Source organism: Arabidopsis lyrata, assembly GCF_000004255.2.
Source record: "Arabidopsis lyrata subsp. lyrata unplaced genomic scaffold ARALYscaffold_4, whole genome shotgun sequence".
NCBI classification, from domain to species: domain Eukaryota; kingdom Viridiplantae; phylum Streptophyta; class Magnoliopsida; order Brassicales; family Brassicaceae; genus Arabidopsis; species Arabidopsis lyrata.
Window position 1 is genome coordinate 15427617 of NW_003302552.1, and position 19925 is coordinate 15447541.

The 19925-nt window shown below is 36.5% G+C and overlaps 5 protein-coding genes and 1 long non-coding RNA gene across 11 annotated transcripts; 2 read left to right on the forward strand and 4 right to left on the reverse strand.

Moving 5' to 3' along the window:
- Positions 1 to 197: 197 nt before the first annotated feature.
- LOC9315471 (pentatricopeptide repeat-containing protein At2g32630) lies at positions 198 to 2529 on the forward strand. Its single transcript, XM_021028025.1, is given in 2 exon segments — positions 198 to 521; positions 523 to 2529. Coding segments are annotated over 2 exon segments (1881 nt in total). The 5' UTR covers positions 198 to 378; the 3' UTR covers positions 2261 to 2529.
- Positions 2530 to 2553: 24 nt separating this feature from the next.
- Positions 2554 to 6675, reverse strand: LOC9315472. Of its 2 annotated transcripts, XM_021028026.1 has the most exons (17): positions 6457 to 6674; positions 5957 to 6074; positions 5683 to 5870; positions 5494 to 5601; positions 5349 to 5413; positions 5132 to 5237; positions 4956 to 5039; positions 4588 to 4734; positions 4367 to 4495; positions 4219 to 4286; positions 3990 to 4023; positions 3806 to 3890; positions 3596 to 3663; positions 3397 to 3510; positions 3185 to 3307; positions 2985 to 3076; positions 2554 to 2865 (listed from the first exon to the last, which is right to left on the reverse strand). In XM_021028026.1, exons 1-17 carry the CDS (start codon positions 6586 to 6588, stop codon positions 2769 to 2771), a joined length of 1758 nt encoding a protein of 585 aa, XP_020883685.1. In that variant the 5' UTR covers positions 6589 to 6674; the 3' UTR covers positions 2554 to 2768. The 2 variants fall into 2 exon arrangements, 1 of the variants encoding a protein (XP_020883685.1); XR_002332539.1 differs by lacking the exons at positions 2554 to 2865; positions 2985 to 3076; positions 3185 to 3307; positions 3397 to 3510; positions 3596 to 3663 and having other exon boundaries at positions 3824 to 3890; positions 3990 to 4087; positions 6457 to 6675.
- A 109-nt stretch (positions 6676 to 6784) lies between these two features.
- On the forward strand, positions 6785 to 7955 carry LOC9317302. 2 transcript variants are annotated; one of them, XM_021028028.1, is made up of 2 exons: positions 6785 to 6898; positions 7401 to 7955. In XM_021028028.1, the coding sequence occupies exon 2, from the start codon at positions 7433 to 7435 to the stop codon at positions 7850 to 7852; it is 420 nt and encodes a 139-aa protein (XP_020883687.1). In that variant the 5' UTR covers positions 6785 to 6898; positions 7401 to 7432; the 3' UTR covers positions 7853 to 7955. The 2 variants fall into 2 exon arrangements, with proteins under 2 accessions (XP_020883687.1, XP_020883688.1); XM_021028029.1 differs by lacking the exon at positions 6785 to 6898 and adding an exon at positions 6969 to 7077.
- On the reverse strand, positions 7856 to 9602 carry LOC9315473 (B3 domain-containing protein At2g32645). The gene is given in 3 exon segments (XM_002881189.2): positions 7856 to 7962; positions 8380 to 8474; positions 8476 to 9602. Coding segments are annotated over 3 exon segments (1059 nt in total). The 5' UTR covers positions 9349 to 9602; the 3' UTR covers positions 7856 to 7871.
- A 241-nt stretch (positions 9603 to 9843) lies between these two features.
- Positions 9844 to 12370, reverse strand: LOC9317303 (receptor-like protein 12). Its single transcript, XM_002881190.2, has one exon. It carries the CDS (start codon positions 12328 to 12330, stop codon positions 9946 to 9948), a length of 2385 nt encoding a protein of 794 aa, XP_002881236.2. The 5' UTR covers positions 12331 to 12370; the 3' UTR covers positions 9844 to 9945.
- Positions 12371 to 13300: 930 nt separating this feature from the next.
- LOC9317304 lies at positions 13301 to 15651 on the reverse strand. Of its 4 annotated transcripts, XR_002332959.1 has the most exons (6): positions 15502 to 15651; positions 14552 to 15390; positions 14368 to 14453; positions 14241 to 14287; positions 13831 to 14009; positions 13301 to 13741 (listed from the first exon to the last, which is right to left on the reverse strand). It is a non-coding gene; the product is annotated as an uncharacterized LOC9317304 (long non-coding RNA). The 4 variants fall into 4 exon arrangements; XR_002332960.1 differs by having other exon boundaries at positions 14368 to 15387; XR_002332957.1 differs by having other exon boundaries at positions 14368 to 15390.
- Between the last annotated feature and the right edge of the window lie 4274 nt (positions 15652 to 19925).

The following is a 19925-nucleotide window of genomic DNA, read 5'->3' on the forward strand; positions in this document are numbered from 1 at the left end:
AAAAAAAGGTGTAGTTGTTTTCTTGATATCAATTATAGCACAAGACATTCTAATCCCCAATAAGGCCAACTCAATGTCGCATATATCGTTACTTTTTTCATATAAGCGATGCCCACTTCAAGGATCAATCATGTCTCCAAGAGTTGTTACATTATAAATCAAAAATCATTTTTCAAAATTATATTCAAATATGAATTAATAATCGTCGAATTTTTATTTTTTACATCATCGTACTATGACAAAAAATATATATATTAGAGCACTACATATGATGTGGCATTGTTATTTGTTACGTCACCAAGATTAGGGAAGTGAAGTGAAAGAAGAGTTTTGAACTCTGAATCTTCCGCGTGAGTTTCTTTCCTTCTGTAGCGAATCATGAACAAAGGATTTGGAACCATGTCTTCTTCTTCTTCTTCTCGCAAACTCTCGCGACTCTTCAACGTTGTAACTCAGAATCACAAATCTCCAGTTTTGATTTCTGACCAAGAAGCAGCCAGAAGAATCACGGCGTGCCTGGTGGATCGGAAAACTCCAGTCGAATCCATCTCTTCTCTTCAATTTGAATTCAAACGTAACCCGTCTCGTTCTATCTGACCCATCTCTTGCCACTCAATCGTGCATCGATTTCTTCAAGTTTCTCCGCGAATTCGAATCCAATCTCAAACCCGATCTCACGGCGGTAGTGACTTTATCTCACCGGTTATATTCTAACCGGAGGTTCAGTGAGATGAGATTGCTTCTGAATTCGGTTGTTAACGACGGGTTTTACGAGCGCCCAGTTGAGGGTTTAGGATCAGCGATGGTGGATTGTGACATTTCTGAAGAAAAGTTTGAATTTTGGGAAAAGTTTTTCGATTTGGTCTTTAGGGTTTATGTTGATAACGGAATGTTTGAAGAGGGTTTAAGGGTTTTTGATTACATGGTTAAAAAGGGATTGAGTATTGATGAAAGATCATGCATTGTGTTTTTGGTTGCGGCGAAGAAACGCCGGAGAATTGATCTCTGTTTGGAATTTTTCCGGCGAATGGTTGATTCTGGAGTGAAGATAACTGTCTATTCATTGACGATTGTGGTTGAAGGATTATGTAGAAGAGGTGAAGTTGAGAAGAGTAAGAAGCTGATTAAGGAGTTTTCTGGTAAAGGGATTAAACCTGAAGCTTATACTTACAACACTATTATCAATGCTTATCTTAAACACAGAGATTTCTCTGGTGTAGAAAAGATATTGAAGGTGATGAAGAAAGATGGTGTGGTGTATAATAAGGTTACGTATACGCTTTTGATAGAATTGAGTGTTAAGAATGGGAAAATGAATGATGTGGAGAAGCTGTTTGATGAAATGCGTGAGAGAGGGATAGAATCTGATATTCATGTGTATACATCTTTGATAAGTTGGAATTGTAGAAAGGGAAATATAAAAAGAGCGTTTTTGTTGTTTGATGAATTGACGGAGAAGGGACTTTTGCCGAGTAGTCATACTTATGGGGCGCTTATCGACGGGGTGTGTAAGGTAGGGGAAATGGGTGCAGCTGAGATATTGATGAACGAGATGCAAAGTAAAGGAGTTAATATCACTCAGGTTGTGTTTAATACGTTGATTAATGGGTATTGCAGGAAAGGGATGATTGATGAAGCATCAATGATTTATGATGTGATGGAGAAGAAAGGGTTTCAAGCTGATGTTTTCACTTGCAATACGATTGCTAGCTGTTTCAATAGATTGAAAAGGTATGATGAGGCAAAGCAATGGCTGTTTAGGATGATGGAGGGTGGTGTGAGGCTTAGCACGGTTAGTTATACTAATTTGATCGATGTTTACTGCAAAGAAGGGAACGTTGAGGAGGCAAAGAGGCTATTTGTAGAGATGAGCAGCAAGGAAGTACAGCCCAACGCTATCACATACAATGTGATGATCTACGCGTACTGCAAGCAAGGGAAAGTAAAAGAAGCCCGTAAACTATGGGCCAACATGAAAGCAAATGGGATGGATCCGGATTCATATACCTACACGTCACTCATACACGGGGAATGTATTGCTGATAACGTGGATGAAGCAATGAGGCTCTTTAGCGAGATGGGGTTGAAGGGTTTAGACCAGAATTCTGTTACATACACAGTGATGATCTCGGGTTTGTCCAAAGCTGGAAAATCAGACGAAGCCTTTGGATTGTACGATGAGATAAAAAGGAAAGGGTATACAATAGATAATAAGGTTTATACTGCACTCATTGGAAGTATGCATTCACCTGAGACTTAAAACATGATCGTCAAATGAAGATCTGTATGAGCTGGTAACCCCCGAGACCTACCTATTAATTGTTGAAATCGGTTACTTGAATCAGAACGTTTTATTTTCTGAAAGATTCTTTGAGCGAGTTGGGATGGGGTATGTATCAAAAGTTGCTTGAGTATGATCATTTGGTATGCACAATCAAGCGACCATTGATGTCTACGCGGTAAATTATATTACTATAAATTGTCTGTTCATAGAACAAAGCTTTTCGAATATAGGTATAAGCGGATATTGAAGGAGTTTTCTAGAACCAGATCTAAGGACTGAGATGTTGATTCTGTGTATATAAGCCAGACCATTTATGAAGCTTGTGAAGTACTATGGACGATGATGTCTTCCAGATGAAAGATATTGTGAACTTTTAATCCGAGATGGCAGCAAAAAGAGAAAATTTTATACTTTAAAAAAGCTGAAATCGAAGCTCAAAAGCCAGTGATGATGAGGGTATCATTCTTCAGAAATACGAACAGAATCACAACTCATAATCGAGGCCAGCTCCATATTTCCAAGCCTCTAGACGTCTCTTCCATTCGAACTTCGTCTTTGAAGGTAATCCTTCTAAAGACGGCCTGAGGAATACACAAAAAGATCAAAAGGTTCAAGAAACACCACATCGATAACGAGGCAGAGTCATGGCAGCAGCAACGATCAAGGCATAATTTCTTAAAGATATTCAGAAATATTTCACCTTATTAATGGATCAATGTATGCTGAGAGGAACGTATACAAGCCCAGAATGAAAAAATGAACAGACCAATCAAGCAGAACAGGTATCCCAACCTGAGGAGATCACCAAAGCAACTGAGATTTCATGAATAAACTAAAAGCATATTCAATCTTTTGTTTCTGTTTTTTTCTGGGTTTCTGGTTCAAAGATGAACGCTATACCTGTCTGAATATTGACGGAATTATCTGAGGTTTGGTCAGCATGACAAGGCCTAATGTCTTTGCTAGAGGACCAAACTGTATTATATCCTGAAGAAATGGTCTCAGAACTGGATCGCCCAATCTCTACAAGAGAAATATGAAACCCTTGCTTAGAAGCTAGAGTTGGAAACATTCATTTCCAGGTTTAAACAAAGGAGGAAGGTTTGCTATACCTGCATGCAACTGAAATTTACATAGAGAAGCTCGTTGGTGAAGCCAGGGGAAACATCGAGTTGTTGCTTTGCAGACATTGCTCTTTGAAACAGCCATGATGCACTCAAGTTTGGCTGTTGTTCAAAAGACAAAATGGCTTCAGTGATGTTAATGGAAGAAAAGAAAGAATTATAGCTCACAACCATAAAGCTTTATTACCATATAAGGATTTAGCTTTGATAAGCTGTCGGTGTCCAGAAAATCCCCGCTTATTGCTTCATAGATTCCTTTTGTTAAGTTAAAGAACAAGATTATCAGAGATTTGAAGATTTTAGCACTATATTCTGAAATATTCTAATGATACAAATATATAATGTTCACTAAGACATGGAGACAGCAAGTTTACTGTCAAAGATTGAATGTATATACCATTGGACAATCTTCCAAGGTGTCTGGTCAAACTTCCAAAACCCCCAAATGAAACAGGTGACTGAATGCCGCTAGCATCACCAAACTGAGTAAAAATTTGTAAGAAACTTTGATTATTTAGTTTATCGAATTATCAAGCCGCACAATTTTCTTGGAAGGTTATGCATAAGTGATCAAAACCCACCTGTAGAACACGATCAAATGCTGCTTGCAATGGACTGGTGACAGGTCCAATCCAACAGGGTTAGATATGTCAGAATGCAGCAGTATTATCGTATGAGACTGGTAAACAGAATTATAATATCAATAATAGAGTTTCAACTTCCATAGATGCTATCATATGAACTAAAACAAAATTATGAGTAAACTCTCATTTATTATCTGGGAAATGCAGTTTTATGTCAAGGTCGTACCTATTCCGGTAAGTAGGAAAGATTCCGTATACAACTCTTAGTATTTCCAATTCATCAAGAGAAACTCCCTGCACCAAAAGACATCAAGGAAAGAGAGAAAAGAAAGAAAGAAACTTTATGAAAGATGTGGCATAAAAAGGACACTCACTTGGTACTTTGGCATTAATTTCCAGTATTCTTCTAGTAAATCCTCTAAACTCGGAGATGTTGATTGCGGTTCAGTGTAAGTGAACATGTAAGTAGTGCGGTCTAATGGACCAGAGCCAGCCGGGAAGGCCTTCAAACAACAATAAGCAGCCTTATATTAAAACCAATTCTTTGTCTTTATGTACATTGTGTTAGAATAGGGAAAACACCAGACTTGTTTACCTCCCAAAAGAGTTGTACATTAGAATCTGCAACTTTGGTCACCGAAGAACTACTATATATAACGTCGCTTGATGAGTTCTCCTTAAACCCATGAGCACAAGATCCAACAACAAGACACATTCCATCTGGCTTTCTACCACGTTTGATCTTTTGTAACCGAATACATAACAAGAAAAGTAATATTATCAGTGAGTTGCAGAAGAAAAATCAGAAATCTAAAAGCATTTGGACATGCGGATGAGAAAAATGTCACGGGGGAACACACAATTTGCTCAAGAAAAGCGAATCAGTAAGTTTAATATTTTTACCACTATAACTAATTCAAAAGAAAATGTAAAATTAGATATGCTCTTAGGCCAATATATGACCTGCTTCAGAATAGGAGAAAAGTTTCCCATTGCATCGATGACCAGACGGGAAGATAATGTGTCACCTTTAGAAAGTTGCATAACCTGTCAATCAAAATGTTCAAACAATTCATATCAATAAGTTGAATCCTTTTCTTAGGTACAATGTGTTTTGGAGAAAGAGCCAGACAACTCACAGCTAAATCATCGTAGATGACGATGCTCGAGAGGCTGCAGTCTTCTAAGATGACTCCACCAAGAGAAACGAAACGTCGTTTCACAGTTTCCACAAGTTTAGCTGGGCTGGTTATATATACAAAATGGAAAACCAAATCATCACTTTCAGAAGGTAGCAGAACACAATGGGATTATTCTTTTCCTCTGTATTAGAGAATAAGAGAAGACAGGACTCACGAAACGCCGAGGTTAAGAATATCTTCAACCCATATATCACCAAGATTCTCAAACCCACATCTGTTCTGCATTTGTCCAAGATAACCTTAAGCAACATTGATTTTAATAGAGCATCAAGACATTACTTACTGAAGAGAAGCTTTACCGGATTGAACTTTGCAGAAATTACTTCTTCGATCTCATCTTCGGTTAAAACTCCGACTTCAATCAGCTCTTTCATTTCTTTTCTTGAGATATTCCATTCTTGATCTCTCTAAATCACCAAAAAACCAAAAAGCTTTTACAATAGCTTCTCCAACCAGACCTCAACAACAGCATTAACTAGAAGATTTACCCCTTTGATTGCATTTCTCTCCACCACAGCGACTCTTAAACCCTTGGCACATAGAGCTGTGGCTAGAAAAATCCCCAAAGTACCCCCACAAACCACTATGTCAAAGGTTCCAACGAGATTATTCCCCATACCATAATCTTGAGAAAAACCAGATACCCTAGAAACAATTTGCTGAGTTTCTTGCGGTCCTACAAGAAGTTTTGCAAAGACTAACTATCACCACCAAGAGAAACATTCCTTTATAATCTGAATGGTAACAATTGTTTGTTATTACCTGTCGGTTGAGTACATATGTTGGACCAAATATTGTCAAGTCTCTTCAAGGCATTGTAAGAGTAAGCACCACCAGCACCTCCAGCTTCTCCACCAACTGAAATCTTCTCCATTATCTTCTGCATATCGAAATGATTGAACTCATACTCAGCTAAAAAACATCACATCGTGAAGTTAAACATGCTTATGTTGAAGTTAAACATGCTTATGTAATCTCTCTTAAAGGCTCTCAAGATTCCAATACTACAACAACTAGATATAACAAAAGCAATGAAATTTTCTTTTCCTGTGGAATGAAAATCAGTTATAAGAGCAAACTGTTTATCAAAGAACTACGCCGTTAATGATTACATCACAATGCAGACCACAAAATCATCTCTATATCTGATAAAGTTTGCAACTTTTTCTCATATGAAGCAGCAATTACGCCATTAATTTCATTTCCACCCCCCAGATGATGCATAATTGAGCAGAATCATTCATCAAGCAAGCAAACTTGACCTGTGTTCTAGAGGGAGCCACTTGTGTTTGAACGCATACTGTATTCGAAGCTCTCCTTCTTCCTCGGTTTGTCCGAGCCCTTGATACGGAACTAACGAACCCATTGGACTGTTGAATTTGCAGAACCACCATGACCGTTGAGTTCCACAAAAATGCTATAAAACCCAGAACGAACTCAGAGATAAAACTGGAAAAGATTGTGCAATGTGTCAGAGAATGTGACACGTTACACGGTTACAGTCTTACAAAACAAAACATTTGGGGTACATTAGCACAAAAGAAACGTCTGGTCTAAACTTAAAATAAATCTAAATTATTAGGATCGTTTTTGTAAATATTTATATCCTCTACTTCTCTTTGATTGATTCATCAAATCGGGATCGGATAAGCCTCTGGTTCAGGGTTTTAGGGTTTTTGAAGCGACAAGTCACTCACTCACACTGTAAGCAAATTAGATTTTTATGCGTATTAATTGCCTAATTTTCGTTTTTGGTTTTGAAATTGACAACCTTTTTCTGATTTTGTATTCTTTTTAATCATCCCATATCTCTTCAGTTTTGGGATGATTTTTCTCTTGGACTCCTTCTAAGGTTTTGAGACAAAAATATTGACCTTTAATTGGTGAGACCTTGGATTTTGTGTGATTATGTGAGTTATATGATGTATATTTTCACTTTTCCAATCGAATTAGCAAATGGGCATAGACAAATTTCTTGAATTGTGAGTGTATGTAACTTTGTGTCCTTGATTCATATAAGCTATTGCAAGAGGTTAGAATGATAAAAGCCTTATGCTTTACAAGAATTCACTTTTACAGCTAGACTTTAGAATTTCACCTTCTTTCTCTGTTTCAGGAGTTAGAGGACTTTTAACATCACAATGTTCCGATATGCTTGTAGATCTCAGGTTTTAATTCTCATGAATCTTTTCTTTATTAACTGCAGATCCAAAACTCTGTTTCACAAGATTGGCAGCCATGGCAAGTTTGATAATGACCACACCATTCCCAGGTTCTGTCACTACATGTAAGAAGACAAATAACCTGTATGTTCAGAGAGCCTTTAGGGTGACATGTATGCAGACAGAGAAACCCTTGGAAGAGCTATACAATGTTAAAGTGGAAAGGAAAGTTTCACAGAAACGGTTGGAGGAACTCGGGGTTTCGAGATGGTCAGTTTGGAAGACAGGGAAGTGCAAATTGCCATGGGATTGGCAGGTGGATCAATTGGTTTACATAGAAGAAGGAGAGGTTCGAGTTGTTCCCGAAGGAAGCAAGAGGTATATGCAGTTTTTAGCTGGAGATCTTGTTCGGTATCCGAAATGGTTGGAAGCTGATCTTTTCTTTAACGCTCCTTACCGTGAACGGTATTGTTTCAAGGCCTATGGTGATGATTGATGGAACTTATACTTTGAGTTTAGAGCCAAGAAACTTTACACTTGTGTGTTGTTGTAGCCTGATGGATCTTTTTGTGATAATATAAGAAAACAAGATCTCTTTTGTTCGGCCTTTTCAATTCTTCATAAGTAAACAGAGGCAGTTTCAGGCATCTTTCATAGAGAGATGAAGGAAAGAGATAAAGAATCAAAAAGAAAACTCTCAAAGGATAGATAACTAAAGAACTTTCATTCATATAATAGCATTCAAAAAATTTCAACTAAAAAGTTAAGCTTTAAACAATCTCAATTCAAAACATCATATTATGGGTCTCACAATTTGGACAAAACCCCACTATTTCAGTCAACTGAACAAAAAAGAATGAAAACCAAGCCAGAATTGCCTGAAAACTAAATCCTTTTTACTTGTGGCTTAAGCAATAAGCAGAGTTATGATTAGGAAGAACTAGAGCTGCTCTCTCCTGAACAGCCTTGGCCGGAGTGGCTAGAATCTCTTTCCGGATGCGAAGGAGGAATGGTTAATGGTACCTGACCAGATTTACTGGAAGTAGAAGCGCCATCGCCTCGAGGAAGAGAGTTTCCACGGCCAGATTCTCCCGAAGTAGAGCCTTTGCTGGAATTTTTAGGGATGAGAGCAAAACAGAGTTTTCCTGTTCCAGATCGGAAAGACCAGAGAGGATAGACGTCTTTTTCCTTAAAGCTATTAGCATCAAGCACATTTTTCCAACCTTTAACAAAGACATAATTCCAGTTTCCACTCATCTTCCACTTCCTCAATTCAAGCTCATGCTTCTTCCGATTAGGATCCACCAAATCCACACTCACACCGTGGGGACAAAGCTTCATCGCATTTCTATGTAATTTTCTTGTCTCATCCTCTGTCAAAAAGTCCGGAGTTTTCACTTGCCTAAAAGGGACTGAGAGGCGTGCTTGAAGTTCGGCGAGATCAGTGTTATACAGTTGCCTCGTTGAGATCAGCTTTGGATTGTAGCCGTTCTCTTCTCTCCTCATCACGTTCAAAAGCCAATCCGGGGGAGTCGTTTGAATAGGTTCCACCTCTAAAGGACTAACGGTTTTGCTTTTCTTGCGACTTCTCTCTTCCACGTTAATGGAACAACGTTTTTTCTTGGACTGACGGACACAAGATGACATAGAAGATTCTGAATCCGGATTAGGGTTTTGTAGTACTGGTTTCACGGAAGTAATTGATCTATGTTCTAAGAGGCTCTCAAGCCACTCTCCGACAGCTTCGTACATCACCTCCTCCATATTAACTTGCCCTGAGTAAACCCTAGGTTCCTCCTTTTCCGATTTGTATTCCTTAGCCTCGAATAGAGTACCGTACTCTTTGTTCACATCCGACAAAGGTCTCGAAGATGGTTCCACCTCAAAACGACCAACGGTTTGGGGTTTTTCATGACTCGTTTGCCCCATAACTTCGCGTAATCTCCTCCAACATCTCTGCTCTGAAAAACTACGATCATCAGATTTCATCATCGTGATCAAATCTCTTGAAGATATAGAATCAGAAATTATAAAACCTAGAAGCTATAAGGAAACTCGAGTTCTAGCTAAAGAGAAAAAGGTTAGCTTTGTAGGCAAGGAAGGAAGCTAAAGATGAGAATTGGGAAAATATAGAAGCTAGGGTTTGTGATTAAATAGCAACAATTCAAGTTTCCTTTTCTTAATAAGAAATTGATTTTAATGTGTGATTAAATTAACGAGAGTCGGTGGGAGAGACTCATTTGAATCTCTCACCACTGCACATGCTCTTACACTCCTGGGCTTAATCCATACTCCTTAAATTGTTATCCTTAAATGACGAAACTACCCTTATCCAAGAAACTGTAGTTTTTGTTACTCAAAAAAATTTCACATTGCATCTTAACAAAAAAAAAAAAAAAATCACATTGTAAAGAATACTTGTTCAATTAAATTGTTCTGTTTCTTTTATGTTTCGATAATAACAGAAGACATGAATACGTTGTTTGATATGGAAGTAACTAATTTTATAGTGCCATAATTATGTTTTTGAGTAACTTGACACATACTCAAAGATCAATTTACACAAAAAGAAAACAGAACAAATTAATCCTAAGGGTGTCTAATGCCTCTGAGCCTATTCTGACCATAATTCTTGACGAACCACCCTGGCTTGTACAAAGAAACAACATGACCTATTGCTAATCCAAACAACACTCCTGGTCCATACCCTATTGCCGCTGCTCTCCAGTTCAATATTTCTTCTTCTTCTTCGGGCTCTTGTGTCGAAGGTGCGTCTTCGCTAAAACAGCTTTCTTCAAGAGGGAGACCACATAACCCTGAATTCCCTTCAAATGAGGATTTAGGCTGCCCTATTATTTGTGTTCCTTGTGGTATTTCACCAGTGAGCTGATTATCAGAGAGATCTATGTACGCCAAATACGATAGTCTCCCAAGTTCTTGTGGAATTTCTCCCGAGAGTTTGTTCCCTGACAGGTCTAATGACTCGAGCTCAGTCACATTGGCGAAAGACATCGGGATGTGTGCCGTGAATGAGTTGTTTGATAAGTTGAGAGCAATCAATGTTTTCAAAAGACCAATAGATTCCGGAATCTCTCCTTCAAGTTTGTTTCCAGAGAAATCAATGGCGGCGTAGAAAGTAAGAACCTTGCCTTGCTCCATGTATAGACCTTTGTATTGTAAATCCAATGTATCGTCATAGGCAAACCGGTCACTCGAATAGTCTCCCATATATAGCCTCTCTTCATCATACATCTTGTGAGATGTTACACTCCAATTCGCAAAGTAATTTGTTGGTAAGCTTCCGGTAAATGTGTTATGCGATATTTCAAGTATCTGGAGCTTGGGAAATGCAAGAGGACCTTGATCATCTGGTGGAGATATAGGACCATGGAATCTGTTTGAACGGAGAGTAAGGACTTTCAAATTTGGCAATGCCTTGAGCCAGAAGGGAAATGAATCATTGATTTTGTTGTGATCCACACTTATAAACCTTAGGAGAGAACAATTCAGGAGAGATTTTGGAAGCTTCCCGGTTAGTTGATTGTATCCAACATCAAGTGTCTGTGTCAAAGCACCGCTATAAAAGTCGTCTGGAATGTTTCCTTCCAACTTGTTTTTCCGGAGATTGACTATGGTGAAATTGCCCATACATGGAGGAATTGAGCCAGTGAAGTTGTTGTAGGACAGATCAAGAACATCAAGAGAGGTCCGGTTACAGACTGAGAGAGGAATGTCTCCTGTGAAACTATTGTTCCAAGCAGACAAGTTGATGATAGAGACCGGTGGATTAGGGATTGAACCTTTGAAAGAGTTTAAAGCAATATCTAATACCTGCACCGCTGAATTGGCTAAAACATGATCCAATGAACCTTCGAAACCGGTGAATGAATTGTTACTAAGATCCAGAGAGACTAAAAGAGGGAGACTCCATAACCAATCAGGGACGTTCCCTTTGATTCTGTTGCTGGAAAGATCTAAATACCACAACTTCTTTAAGGACTTCAAGAATCTGGGGAATTCGCTGATGTTGCATCCCGACAAGAGCAAGATCTCCATGTTCTTTGACAATTCGATGTCTGAATTCACACTCGTTGGTGTTAAACTGTTGCCTTTAAGATCAAGGTATGACAAAGATGGGAGAGAAGAGAAAATTGATAAGTCAATTGGATGGCTTATGTTTAGGAACGAGAGGCTTAGATACGTGAGATTAACTAACTTCAAAACAGGATCTATGATCTCTGCTTCAAATTGGTTATTCCCAAGCTCTAAGATCTTGAGCTTTGACGAAGAATTAGAGATTTCAAATGAGCCAGTGAGATGATTCTCACTCAAATCAAGATAAGACAAGAAAGGCATGGTGAAGAAAGAAGAAGGTATGGTTCCAGAGAACTGGTTATAAGAAAGGTCTAAAGCTAAAAGTTTGGTTAGATTCTGTACAAGTGAGGGTAAATCACCGGTTAACTTGTTGTGGGAAAGCTTTAATTGGGTTAGTTTTGTGAGGTTACGTATAGAAGAAGGAACTTGGCCAAGAAAGCCATTCGAGGAGAGAAGCAAGACCTCTAGGTTGTTGAGTTGACCAAAAGCAGAGGACAAGGGAGAAGAATCGAAGTTGTTGAAAGAGAGGTTAAGGTAACGGAGATGACTTAGCTCGAAGAGGCTACTGTTTGGTCTGAGAGTGCCACGTAAACATCCACCGGGAAGTTCTAGAACCGTGACCGCACCGGTCGTGTTATCACAGACCACACCGCGGAAGAAGTTGGCGTCGTCGCTGCAGAGGCTGGAGAAGGCAAACTCGTTTTTGAAACGTTTAAGTGTTTCGGTTTGGTCGGGACGACATCGGAGAGCAGCGACACAGTAGAGGATGGAAACGAGAGAGAGTAAATGCAAAAGCGATTTTGACATTTTGGATGGATAAGTGTGAATTTTTTGAGGAATTGAAAATGTATATTTTCTTTGGCATGTCATGTGAATCATTACTCTCTTGTCATGTGGCCTTGTTAATTATATAGTCACCCAAGTTGTAAACAATGAAAAAAAAAAAAAAAAAGTTGTAAACAATGACGGTGGCTTGCGTTCTTGAAACTCACAAAAGTCATCAAAAAAAAGTTGTAAACAATGACGGAGTACTAAGTTTATAAATAGCATTTTGAGATTAAAAAAAAAAAGGTTTATCTATTTCTTTACGCGGTGCCCGAATTCCAGAATTAAATAGTATAATTTCTATCTTTCTTTGGTCTTGTTCAGACTAAATTGTGATATACTCTCTCCGTTTCATATTAGTCTCGTTTTAATTTTTGAATTTTGTTTCAAAATAAGTGTCGTTTTGTGTTTTTAATGCAGATGTTTGATAAAATTTCCAATTTCGTCCCTACTAATTTAATGTATTGACCAATGAAAAAATAATAAAATATATAGATAATAGGTAAAACAGAAAATTTAATTGTTTTCTTAATATGTGTGCAAAAATCTTAAACGACACTTATTATGAAACAGAGGGAACAGTAAACATAGCAAATAGACTCTTTTCTTGTCAATACTTCAATGTAATGAAATTTTAATATAGCATTCACTATAAGAAAATTGTTCATTGATAGCGCAAAACATCTGCTATCTTACGTTATAGATAGCGAAATCACAAATGCTATGACATCGGCAGCTATGGTAGATGTTTCCCCTACGATAGCATTTTTTGGAATGCTATTATAAGTTGCACTACCATAACGTTAATTAAATGCTATATTCGATTCAATTGTAGCTCATTAAATATGCCACGATATATTATGTTATAGCATTTTCTCGATTCTATTTTTTTCAATTAAAATTGACACGTTTTGAATTCTATATTTGATATATTTTTATATAAATTAAATCTGGTCAAAAATATATATTTAAATATATTTTTATTTCATAGAAAATCCATTAAAAACAAAGTCTTACAAAAGACTAATCCAAACCAAATCTTATATAAATACATCAACGACTCTTAAATAACAAGAGTACTAATTTATGAGATAAGGGGCAAAGAGAAACAAACTTCCCCTATCGATAATCACAGATTCTACCAAACACAATCAACTAACTTGATCAAACAAATTTTCTTTTCTAAATCTTACCGCCTAAACAAAGCATTCACGTGCCATCAGCCATAACTTTTACCTTGAAATCATCACTTTGTAGTTCATAGAAGAAGAGGTTGGAAGAGGAAGATCGCTTGGTCATTATCCGCCCTAGCAAAGTTTAATCCAATACTCTAGACTATTGTTGCCATTTCCATGTCATGTTCTCTATGTCCTCCTTACAATGACGTCCTTCTTGCATTGACCGCATGCCCATCTATCATTCAGTGCAAATCATGCCAAGGCTGTTTTGGATCCTTAGTACCAGCCTGAGGAAGTAGAAATAGAATACAAATCAAAAGTAAATAAGGAATTAGGATTATAGCTTGAAACAACCAGCGAATAATCATATACTCACAGGAAATGTAGGATTGTGAAAATCATCCTTAAACACAGTTTCAAGATCAGGTGTGTCATAGCGGCCATCACAAAGATCTATACCTCCAATAAAAGCTGTGACCTTACAGTTATTACCAACATCATGAGTGTCTACAAGAACACACTTTTGATGGTGCATGAAGAGAGAATGCCAACAACCTGAGAATTAAAACAAAGAACTAAACCTGAGAGAGAGAAAAAATCTTCCATGGAAAGATAATAGCTATACCAACATGAAATTACCACAACATTTTGATACCCACATGTGGCCATTAACTAAACCACTAAGAAACATGGATTAGAGTCAAGACGTCTCTTATAATTGAAAGCAAATAGCTTTACATAACTATATATGACCACATAAATAAATAAATAAAGACAGTTTCTTACCATCTTATTAATAGATCTCTCTTCGAACATGAAAGCAGAGCCATTCTCTGGCATTATTTGAAGACAAACCTCATTAAGTAGGTAAATGGCACAAGATTCATAATTTAAGAAAGTAAAGAATATTTACCTTGAATGAAGAGTTTCTAGTTACCTAGTGGTGGTCTTAATCTATAGACGTTTTTCTATTCACAAAACTTGAGGTTATAGTGTTAACTGGACATAACCAAAACCCTCCACATTAAAATGAGCTGCCAAATCACAATTACAAACTTCTTAGCACTAAGAGCTTACAGACAAAAAATATTACTCACCTCAAAGTGCTGTTTCATAGGATTAGAGACTTCAAGGATATAGTCCACCATTTTAGACTACAAAAGCAAAGGTCAAATTTTTACATTCAATTAGCAAACATGAAAGATCATCATAGGAAGACATGTTGAGAGAGTCGTTTCTCAGTTTCTGTCTCACAGTCAATTCGTCGAACACCTTGTGTGCACATAGAACTCTAAAAACGTAACCCCTTAAAATAAAATCAATTACATAACAACAAATCAAAGCAAGCATAAATTTACTAGCATGAGAGACGAGAAAGTGGAAGCATACCAGGCTATCGGTGGATTTCATCTCCTTAAAAAGACATATTAACAACAAATCAAAGCAAGCATAAGACATATTAAAAAGATATAACACTCAACAATCCATGCTAGAGTCGTAGACAAAACTGAAAAATAAGTCGTTAGGCAAATCCATGAATTTCTTGTATGCATCATTCAGCTTTTCGACTAGCTTCGTATTTCTGCTCAAGTTTCCAGTTTTCAATTAGAACAGTTAACTTGGAGTAGAACCATTAAGTTACAATTTTTCAACAACCCAATCAAGAAAGATGAAGGAACTTACTCGAATTAGGGAAATAGAGGGTCATGATCCAATCATTTATGTACTAATCGCTTTATATTAAGCAATCGAAGCTTTCATTTAGTAGGAGTCACGGTCTGAAATTTAGCCGCCGCTTCAAGTCCTTTCTGCTTCCGTTGCTTCCTCCCAACACGAGCAGGTGGTGCGGCTCGTTCGAACTTCTTCTCCTTCTTGTCACCACCATCTGGTTTCCGATCTCCTTACCGATTCAATTTATCTTGTGCGAATTCATCTCCTTGACACACCGATTCAAATCCATGAGGCTGAATTTCATCAAGAAGTGAAGACGAGAAGGGAGGGAGAAGAAGAATATGTGAAGAGAAGACGAGGAGGAATAGACTGGTACCTTTAACGGTGGAAGACGGAGGAGACGAGGCCATGTCAACTGAAAAGGTATGTGGCTAGGCGGTGGTGTGGATCTAGAGATGAGAGAACTTTTTTTAGAGAAGAAGACGACGAGTAAAGACTTAGAAAAAAAAACTAGAAGTTAAGTCTTATGACCTAGGTCATTAAGAGTTCTTTTTTTTTTTTTTTAATGGCGGGCGTTAAATCTAATAGTTTGGAAAATTGTTGGCGGTCATAAGTATTTTTGCTTCCCCCTTTGCTATTATTCGTCTTAGCGTTTTTTGAAACGCTATGATATAGTTACAAAATTCTGCATACCATCTTTAATAGCAATTAGAGAATCCGTGCTATCGTGTAGTGCTATCAATACACATTTTTTTTGTAGTGATTAGCAGGAACGTCTCCAAATTAAATAACTAGTTACATATTGCAATTGAAAGAAAAGAAACATGCTATTTAAGAAAAATAACGAGAGGATTATTTATGAGTTATGTGGACAAGATTGAAATTTTTAGCTATATCGGTTAACTTTACTATTTTTATTAAACTTTTTACGATAAAATGATTTAGGTTAACATGTTCTTGTTCATGTGGGCATTGCAATTGATTTTATACGATTTTTTATGCTACGAAAAATTTCACGTACGTTGTTTGAATTCTTGAAACTCTCATAAGTTTTCATATAGATAACAGACTGCGTGATAGTTTCAAAATTTGATAGAAGAATACTAATATTTACTAATTTTACAGTATTATAATTCGATAGAAGAATACAAAAATGGGATATGATTTTGGTATACGGTCGAAAGTTATACTTATATATTGTAATACATAAAAATACGACTTACATTTCTTTCGATGACGCGGCTGACAGTCAGCGATTGACCTTTTTTCTGGTCAACATATTATACAACTAGTTGCATAGGGAGTATATCTGTATATGTTAACGGCTCATGTTTCTTGTGTGAATTAGATGAGTAATCATGGTCCATGAAAGATAGTCTTTATTAGGTGAATGTCAACGCAGGTCTTTAATAGAAGAAAAAAAAAGTCAACGCAGGTTTTCTATTTATTTAGAACAACCGGAAGAAAATTGATACACGTGACGTATGCCCTATGTAATCTTTCGGAGAGTTGTATTTACTTACATCTAACCATAGATATAGAAAGAAAATTACGTGAAGTCAGCCCACTACACATATCCAATATACAAATGTACGGAATTTTTAAAGATTTTTTGTACTAAAATTAGGCCTTAAAAATAATTTTTATTGCAAAAATAAGTTTCATTTTTCTAAATTTTAAGATTTAATCTCAAATTTTAAATTTTATCTACTTTTTATTGCAAAAACAGGTCCTATTTTTCTGAAAATTTAAGATTTGGTCTCATTTTTAAATTTGTCTACAAAACCATCAAAAAAAAATTTGTTCTGTATTAGGCCTCATATATAACAGAATCGGCACTGCGTGAAGAATTTGAAGTCACTAAACATTAGCTAGTTAGAGGACATTTGAGAAAAAACAATGATTAATCTACAATTAAACTTTGATACACGTAAAAGCATTTTAGTCTGACAGTTATATAACGTCTAATTCTATATATTTTTATTAAAAGTTATAAAAAATTACACAGGATAATAAAAAAAAATTAAGTTAAGAAACTAACGCCAACAAAAAAAGAAATGACATTGTTTATATTTTATATGATAATAATATTTTACCTTTTATCTATCATTTTTATTTTGTTCTTTTTATTTTCTTTCGCACTATATATTGACATTTTTATGTTCACTACCGCAACTACCACGACCACAATCTATACACACTAACATAAAATGTTTTAAAGACCGCAATATTGCAAACAATCCGCACCTATAACAAATAGATCATATAATTAAGAACAATTTGGTCTTAGTCAAAATCATGGATTAAACAAATCTTAAAGAACGATAAATTTCTGATGTTTTATTTTTACAGCCTTACTTTGAAATTTAGGAACTTTTCTTAGAAAATAATGAAATCTAGTCAAACTTCTCTCTCTTAACACACTTTATTTTTCAGAGAAAAAATTTCCGATCCGGTTCACCGAAATTCATCCTCCGGTGTTATTCGATTTTTTCGGATAATTCTTTTTGCTTTGTCGGATTTTAATAATTTCTAGCTTAATTTGATACGTTTACTGGCTAAGATCGGATTTTGTTGTTGTTTTGCTTCCCCCTCTTTCTACAGAGATTTTCACTCCAAATCCCGTTGGTTGTCAATTAGTGTCTCTCTTACTCAACCATCGGCTTGACTCTTCTCAAAAGTTAGAGTAATATTTTCACCGTTATGTCTTCGTCGCTTTGCAAAGTAAACCTCAATTTAAGTCTTGGGTGGAACTTTCTTTGTTTGGTTTTGGGTTGAAAGGAAGAAAATCTGAAAAAGAATCTAAAATTGGTAGTAGTGAAATCAAATCAGATTGGCGGCGAAGTATCTGTAGAAAGAGTTTAGTAGTGATGGTTTGCAGAAGTCCGACGGCAAAACTGTTGCCTGATCATGGATCTGGCCGACGAAGACGTGTCAATTTTTTTTCTTTTCACATGTTCTTCATTGGCATGACACTTTTTATCCAGTCTAACTAAAGTTGTTGGGGGATTTAGGCTTCGACCCATCGCTTGTAAATCAAAAGTTTAAATTTTTATTTTAATGGAAAATTGGTCTGACTGTTGTAGACCGCATGGTCGGATGGACTCCATAACCGTTGGGCCTAATACATATTCTAGAAGGCCCATGTCCATGTTCTAGAAGATTCTCCTTATGACGGTCTATCTTATCTTAGTGGGCTTTTGGGCTTTAGGGTTTACTAGCCCAATGGGGATTTGTCTCCCCTTGTCGTGTATAAATATGTATTGAAACCTCATTCATTAATCAATAAGAACAACAAGTTTTACAACACGTTATCAGCACGAGTTTGCTCTTAACAATCCTAACCCTAAAAATTGCGGTACTGTTCACGCCGATACTGTTCATCGCCGACACTATTCATCGCGGCACAGTTCATCGTCGTACTGTTCATCGCGACATTGTTCATCGCGACACTGTTCATCGCGACACAGTTCATCGCCGACACTGTTCATCGCCGACACTGTTTATCACCGACACTGTTCATCGCCGACAATGTTCATCGCAGACACTGTTCATCGCGACACAGTTCATCGCCGACACTTTTCATCGCGACACTGTTCATCGCGGTACTGTTTATCATGGTACTGTTTGCGGTTCGTTGCAGCAGCGTGAGTTACCGAGGTCTTTAGCTCCCGGTTCTAGTCCATACAACCCCATAAGGTGAAAGGTAACATCAAAACCCTAAAGCTAAAGAACCAACAATTGAACTTGAAAGTTAAGCAAAGAGAAACCCTAAAACGAATGATGATTGATTAAGTGATTGCTTTGCTTGTATGATTCGATTGCTTGCTTGATTCGATTGCTTGTTTGCTCGATTGTTTGACTCGTTTAGGTTGCTAGAAAAGTTGATTATCGCTTAAGCTAAACTCGCCTAAGTTGCTAGAGAAGTTTTAATTATCTAAACCTAAAATCGCAAATCGAAAATACCTAAACTAAGGCCGAAACTTTAAAAGCCTAAAACCCTAAAACTAAATCAGAATTAATCCGGAAATTCCATTAGTATAAATCGGCTTGCTTGAGGTTGTTTAGGTTGTTAGATTGATTGTTTCTTGATTACATGCATAAGTTGTTAGAAACCCTAAAACTAAAATCGCATGAACCCTAGAAAAACTTAGAAAAGATAATCCTAAAAGGAAATCTTAAAACCCTAAATCTTAGGGATAATAGAAAATCTTAAAACCCTAAAACCTAAAACCCTAAAATAAAATAGGAAATATTAAAACACTAAATCCTAGGGATAATAGGAAATCTTAAAACCCTAAATCTTAGGGATAATAGGAAATCTTAACAATCCTAAATCCTAAATAAAATAGGGAATCTTAAAATCCTAAATAAAATAGGAAACTTTAAAATCCTAATAGAAAACATGAAAACCTAAATAAAATCCTATTGTACTCTAAATCCTAATTAAATTAGGAAATGCATAAATCCTATTCAAGATAGGAAAACTTTAAGAAATAGAAAAATTTATAAATCCTAATCAAAAAGAAAATCTTAAAAAAAAAAATCTTAAATCCTAAGTGAAATAGGAAAACCCTAATCCTAAGCAAAAGAGGAAATTTAAGTCTAATAGAAAAAGGGAAAAGTTAATCCTAAGTAAAAGAGAAAAAGTTAATCCTAAAGAAAAAAGGAAAAGTCAAATCCCTAAGTAAAACCGATTCATGGTTCGGTCTTAAATACCGCATGACATTAACGATTACATGATTTTGGCTTAAACCTCTTTGCTTGTAGATGTTGAATTACAACTTGTACTTACTACAT